General features: G+C 51.1%; 1 protein-coding gene across 1 annotated transcript; it reads left to right on the top strand.

The window, feature by feature from the left end:
- Positions 1-3,025: 3,025 nt before the first annotated feature.
- GPR182 (G protein-coupled receptor 182) lies at positions 3,026-5,670 on the top strand. Its single transcript, XM_010598127.3, has one exon. The coding sequence runs from the start codon at positions 4,298-4,300 to the stop codon at positions 5,591-5,593; it is 1,296 nt and encodes a 431-aa protein (XP_010596429.2). The 5' UTR covers positions 3,026-4,297; the 3' UTR covers positions 5,594-5,670.
- The last annotated feature ends 330 nt before the right edge of the window (positions 5,671-6,000 follow it).

Below are 6,000 nucleotides of genomic sequence, written 5' to 3'. Positions count from 1 at the left end.
TCTTCTATGTAAGAAACACAACCCAAGACAACTAAATAAAAGAGGAAGCTCATGTTGATCCAGTTTTGTAGAAATAATGGCCAGTGGTGGTGGGAATAGAGAAAAGTATCTGAAGGCCAGTTCCACAAGAGCTGCTCTCTTCTTCCTCATCCCCAAGAAGCGGAAGAAAAGTAGGTTTGTTCCAAGCACCTTACATATATTATCTCACGTATCTCATACTCTACTCTGAAACATATGAGGTAGCCATAAGTGGGAGTCAACTCAGCTGAAGGTGGTGGATCCCTTATAATAACCTGTCTTTATATATAAAGAAACTGAGGGTCAGAAAGGTGAAGTCACTTGCCCAAGATCACACAGCTATTAAGTGGTGGAACAAGACATCAAAGCCAGGTCTGATCCCCAAACTGGTGTTGTCTGCACTGTGTCTCAATGAAGAGTGAGGGAGCAGAGAAGAGCTGAGCGCAGAGAGCCAAGGACAGGGGATTGGGACCACACCCCTCTTTGGGGGGCCTGGGGAGATCCTCATCTGGGGCTGCAGGCAGGCAACGCTGCCTGTCCAGTACGAGGAAGCCTGGAGCACAAAGTGGTCTCTGCAGCTGGACCTGGCTTCTGCACTCGCATGACCTTCTGAAAACTCAGGCTGGGATGGAAGTGCTGTCACTGCCACATTCCCCAGCCTAGACCTCTCCACCACCCACTGGCCTGCTGTATCAGGGCACACAGCAGGCAAGTGGGGGAATTCCTGGGACAACCTGCCTCACCCCTTCCTCCAGGGTCCAGGTTCAAGCCCTTTGCCCCCATTTGACCCTGGGAAGTGCCTGCCTTTATCTGTGTCTCTCAATACCTCCTCCCTGGTACCTTCCTTCCTTTCTGATTGTTGATCACAATGTCTTGTCTACATTTTTTTGAAAAAGAGGTTGGGGGGAGGTGGGGAGAAAGAGTAAATTTCCAGGAATTGTTTCCCTGCTGCTGCCCCTGTTGCTTAGGGTGAAGCTGTCTGCCCCTTCCCCCTACCCAGGCTGGCAAGGAGCCAGGCCTCCTGCCCCTCTCTCTTTTCCTTCTCTCAGTCTCACTCTTCCCAGCTACCCAAAAACGCCCTCCCCCCCCAAAAAAAAACCCACAGGAAAACTGCAGAGCTGTCACTTGCTTCTTCCTGAGACAGCTGCTTTCCCTCTGTGCCTCTGCCGGGAGGAGCACCATCACTTCCTCCTGCTGCAAGTACACATTGGGTGATATGAGGAGCGGGGGCTTGGGGAGCAGGTGGAGCTGAGGCTGCAGGGGGAGAGGACTCCATATGGGAGGGAAAAGTCCTGGGGTGGAAGGAACAGGGGCCAAGGAGACATAAGCCACTAAAATGCAGCCTTAAGAAGAATGGAAATGGCATGGGTCAGAAGGTGTGACCATGTAGAGGGGACAGAGTCCAGAGGTAGGGGCTTCCTTGGAGGGTGCTTGGTCTAGGAGAGGCTCCTGTTTACATGAGTCAGAGGCATGCACAGGGCAGCAGAAATTCTCAAAAGGCTCCTTACGGAAAAAATAGCTATCTATGGGATGGAAACTGAGATCCTAAAGACAGAGAGAGAGAGAACTGCCTGAAACATCAAAGTAAACCACATCTCACGTCATTGCAGTTCATTATGACAGATGTCTTTAGGCAGGAGTGGTCTAAAGTACATGCGGAGGATTTAAGAAAACTGAAAAAGTCAAAATATCCTCTCCAGCCAACACACCCTTGACCCTGCATCCCACGAACCATGAGCCCAGCTCCAGGTGCGCTGCCAAAAGTGTGGCTAGTGTGAGAAAGGCAACCTCTCTGAGCCTCAGGGGGTAAGGAGCCCATCCTTCTTCCCGCAAGGGATCTCAAGGATCAGACGAGAGTAACTGAGGTGAAAGTACTCTGTAAGCATGAGGCTCTCAAATGTTCACTGTGGTGCAATGAATTATGGCCCTTCTAGCCGTGGTATTTGTGACTCACACACAAGGATTGAGTGGAACTATGCAAATAAGGTATATGGAACCTTTGATGGCTGGGATTATGTGTCAACTTGGCTATGCCATGAGTCCCAATATTGTATGGTTGTCCTCCATTTTATGTGATGAGGATCCTGACCTCTACGTGTCGATGAGACAGGATTGTATGGGGTGTATCTTGAGTTGCCTTGCTGAAGGGTGTGACTCAAGTACCACTCTTACTCGAGGTACACCCTTGCCTGGAGTGTAGCCTGCATCTAAGATATAGTGTGTGTCCTGGTGGGCTCTCTCTCGGCATCTGGATTCTGCATCTGGTTCAAGGTCAATTGACCTCCAGTTCTTGGAACTTAAGCCAGAGGCCTGTCGTCATCTGAATAGCAAATTCTAGGATTTGCTGGCCTCCACAGCCCTGTGGGCCAGTGGTCTATCATCTGATCTGATTCACTAGCTTTGTGAGCCAGCAACCTGTGGGTCTGAACTGCCAGTTTGGGTTCATTAGCCCTTGAAGCCACATGGGTCGGGAGAAGCCTACACCTAGCCCACGGATTTGGAACTTGCCAGTCTTCACAACTGCATGAGCCGTTTCCTTTGTATGGTTCATGAGTTGTGTGAGATGATGCAGTGAATTAGGGAACCCAAAGACAAGAGTACTGAGAGGAGAGGGAGTAGTTGATGTTAGAGATGATGAAGAGGTACAGCAGTTTGTAAAAACTGGACTTTTGGGACATCTTTAACCTCCACCCCATAGGAACCAGTTTTATGCTGATCCTTATAAAATAAATTATTCATTTATTCCCCAACACCACAAGTTGATGAGCTCAGAGTCCCTCCTCTCATCGCTGGGAGAGGGAGAAGCCAAAGTAACATTCTCTCGCTCATTTGCTTGGTGCCACACCAGGAGAAGTATGGAGTGGTATAGAGAAAGGATGCCATTCTCTATCTCCCCTTTCCCAATCCAGGAGTCTCCCTGAAGACACAGCTGCTCCTTCACCCCACATTCCTTTTTTTTTTTTTTTTTTCCTCTCTCTCTCCCTATATTTTCACCTCAGATCACAAAATGAAGGCAGGGAGCTGAAAGCCTTTGCGAGGGGCCAGGGAGAATGGGGGGTGGGGGCTTGAGCCAGCCAGGGAAGGGTCAGAGCCATCAGGGTTATTAAAAGCCAGTTGATTTTCAGATTTATTTTAGACCTCCCACTCCCATCCAGTTCTGCTTTAATATGAATCAAGACAGAGGAGGGTAGGATTCCAAGGTGACTTAAAACAAAAACCAGTTGCTTTTTCGACTCTATGTGTGTCAGAGTAGAATAGTGCCCCATAAGGTTTTCAGTGGCTGATTTTTCAGAAGCAGATCACCAGGCTTTCCTCCTGAGGTGCCTCTGGGTCTATTTGAACCTCCTACATTTTGGTCAGCCGAGGAGCAATGTTTATACCACCCAGGGTGACTTAAAGCTGACTTAAAACCAAAACCAGACTTAGGGAGAAGAAAATACACATACATGCAGAGCATTTACTACAGGCCCATCCTGGGCTAAGAGCTTCACCTCCGTGGTTCATTTAGTTCTTACAACACCCCCGTTAGTAGATACTATTGTCCCCTTTTTGTGGAGAGAACTGAGGCTTAAGCGTGTAAAGTCACAGAGCTAATGAGTGAAGAGTCTGGGTTTTCATGCTTGTTGTAGCCTGACTCCTCTCCCCTACCCCCCACTGGCACACAGGGTCTTTTGCTGTGACTTCCCCTGTTTTTTCCCCTGTTACTGGATTGGGGGAGTGCAGGAAAAACCTCAGCCCCGCAGAGTCTGAGCCAGTGATAGCTACTTCCCGGATAAGAAGGCGGCTCTGAAGCTGACAGCAAATCCAGCCCCACAGCCACAATCCTCCAGCCTCCTTGCAGCTCCCCAAAAGCCCCGACCTGCTGGCCCTCGAGGACTGGAGGCCCAGGTGCTCCTAAAGGAAATTCAGGTGAGTGTTGCCATCTCTCAGGGAAGAAGGGACTCAAGGCTTTAAGACACGTAGCTTTTCTGCATGATCCACAGATTTTCCAGGGATGAATTAGAAGGTATGTGTGTGCGTCCCACACCCACAGCCCAACTGGTAAGACAGAGTAAAAGCCCCTAATGAAGATCTGCTCAAAAGGGACAAAGCCAGAAGGAAGTAGAGGTTGGAGTCCACCTGGGCCTGGAGGTGGGGCAGGACTGGTTGGGGGTGGGAAGAAAACTTGTCTGGCACAAACAGTTCTGGTCTCTCCCAGCTCAGAAACCCCTTCATAAAGCATCTCTACTGTTGGGTCAAATCTGGAAAGTGAGTTGTATGTTACTTATTCACAGTTTGAATGCTAAACTTCGTTTTCTTACCTCTTCCAAACCAGGTCTTTCCCTCAAACCCTCCAGCCCCTCTGTCCTTCCTTTGGGGACAAAAGATGGCTTTCCAGGTCTCCTTTCTTTTCCAATCCTGCCTTCTTCCCAATAGGTGTCTGCTGGTCCTCATGTCGGTCGGACCTAGCTCCGGGCCCAGCTCCTCCGGGGCACTCACCGTGCCTGCTGGCGACTTTTCAGAGATTCACAATTGGAGCGATCTGCTCTACTTCTTCAACCACACTTTGCCCGAGTGCCACATGGAGTTCAGCGAGAGCACCAAGCGCGTGGTCCTCTTTGTCCTCTACCTGGCCATATTTGTGGTTGGGCTGGTAGAGAACCTCCTGGTGATATACGTCAACTGGCGTTACTCGGGCCGGGCAGGGCTGCTGAATTTCTACCTCCTCAACACAGCCGTAGCAGACCTGGGCATCGTCCTGTCCCTGCCTGTGTGGATGCTGGAGGTCACATTGGACTACACCTGGCTCTGGGGCAGCTTCTCCTGCCGTTTCACTCACTACTTCTACTTCGCAAACATGTACAGCAGTATCTTCTTCCTGGTGTGTCTCAGCATTGACCGCTACATCACCGTCACCAATGCCTCACCCTCCTGGCAGCGCCGCCAGCACCAAGGACGGCGGTTCCTGTGTGCAGGCATCTGGGTCCTCTCGGCCATCATCCCACTGCCTGAGGTGGTTCACATCCAGCTGGTGGAGGGCTCTGAGCCTATGTGCCTATTCATGGCACCATTTGAAAGCTACAGCTCGTGGGCCCTGGCAGTGGCCCTGTCAACCACTATCCTGGGCTTCCTGCTGCCCCTCCTTCTGATCGCCGTCTTCAATGTGCTGACAGCCTGTCAGCTCAGGCGGGCAGGACAGCCGGAGGGCCGGCGCCACTGCCTGCTGGTGTGTGCCTACATAGCCGTCTTCATCATCTGTTGGCTGCCCTACCATGTGACTCTGCTGCTGCTCACACTGCATGGGACCCACATCTCCCTCCACTGCTACCTGGCCCACCTGCTCTACTTCTTCTACGACATAATCGACTGCCTCTCCATGCTTCACTGCGTCGTCAACCCCATCCTTTACAACTTTCTCAGCCCAGGCTTCCGGGGCCGGCTACTGAGTGCTGTGGTCCATTACCTTCCCAAGGACCAGGCCAGGATGGGTAGACGGGCTTCCTCCTCTTCCTCCTCCACTCAGCATTCCATCGTCATCACCAAGGAGGGCGTGCAGCCTGATACGGGCCCCCATGCCACGCCCTCCCAAGCCTGAACTTTCAAGCAGCCTCTTTGTCTCCAAATACTTCGCCCATCTCCACACCTCAATCTCTTCTGTCCAGCTGAGGTAGATTCCCATTTCCACCAGTGAAGTGGAAAAGCTGGAGGTGAGGGGAGAGATTTGGAAGGGGGCAGGAGAGCAGGTCAGAGCACTCATGGCTAATTTTGAGTGTATCTTAAAATATCTAAAGGTAGGGGAGAGGGAGAAGGGACAGGGCGGGGTAGAAAGCAGGCCCTGGGTGGTTGTACTATTTTCATGGTCCTTGTGTCTAAGGGGGCCATGCAGGAAAAAAAAAGATGAAATAAATAGAGACAGCCGCAACTCTGGATCTCTGAAAAATCTGTGCTTCCAGCTGGGGTTGGGAAGGGAGCTAAGGCTAAAGAGATGCTCCGCAGAGGAAA

Source organism: Loxodonta africana, chromosome 4, assembly GCF_030014295.1.
Source record: "Loxodonta africana isolate mLoxAfr1 chromosome 4, mLoxAfr1.hap2, whole genome shotgun sequence".
Lineage (NCBI taxonomy): Eukaryota > Metazoa > Chordata > Mammalia > Proboscidea > Elephantidae > Loxodonta > Loxodonta africana.
Note: the sequence above shows the minus strand (reverse complement) of the source record. Positions and strands in the feature narration are given on the sequence as shown.

Excerpts from the sequence above, each read along its gene's own strand:
- GPR182 (XM_010598127.3), top strand. The coding sequence starts at position 4,298 with ATGCTAAACTTCGTTTTCTTACCTCTTCCAAACCAGGTCTTTCCCTCA.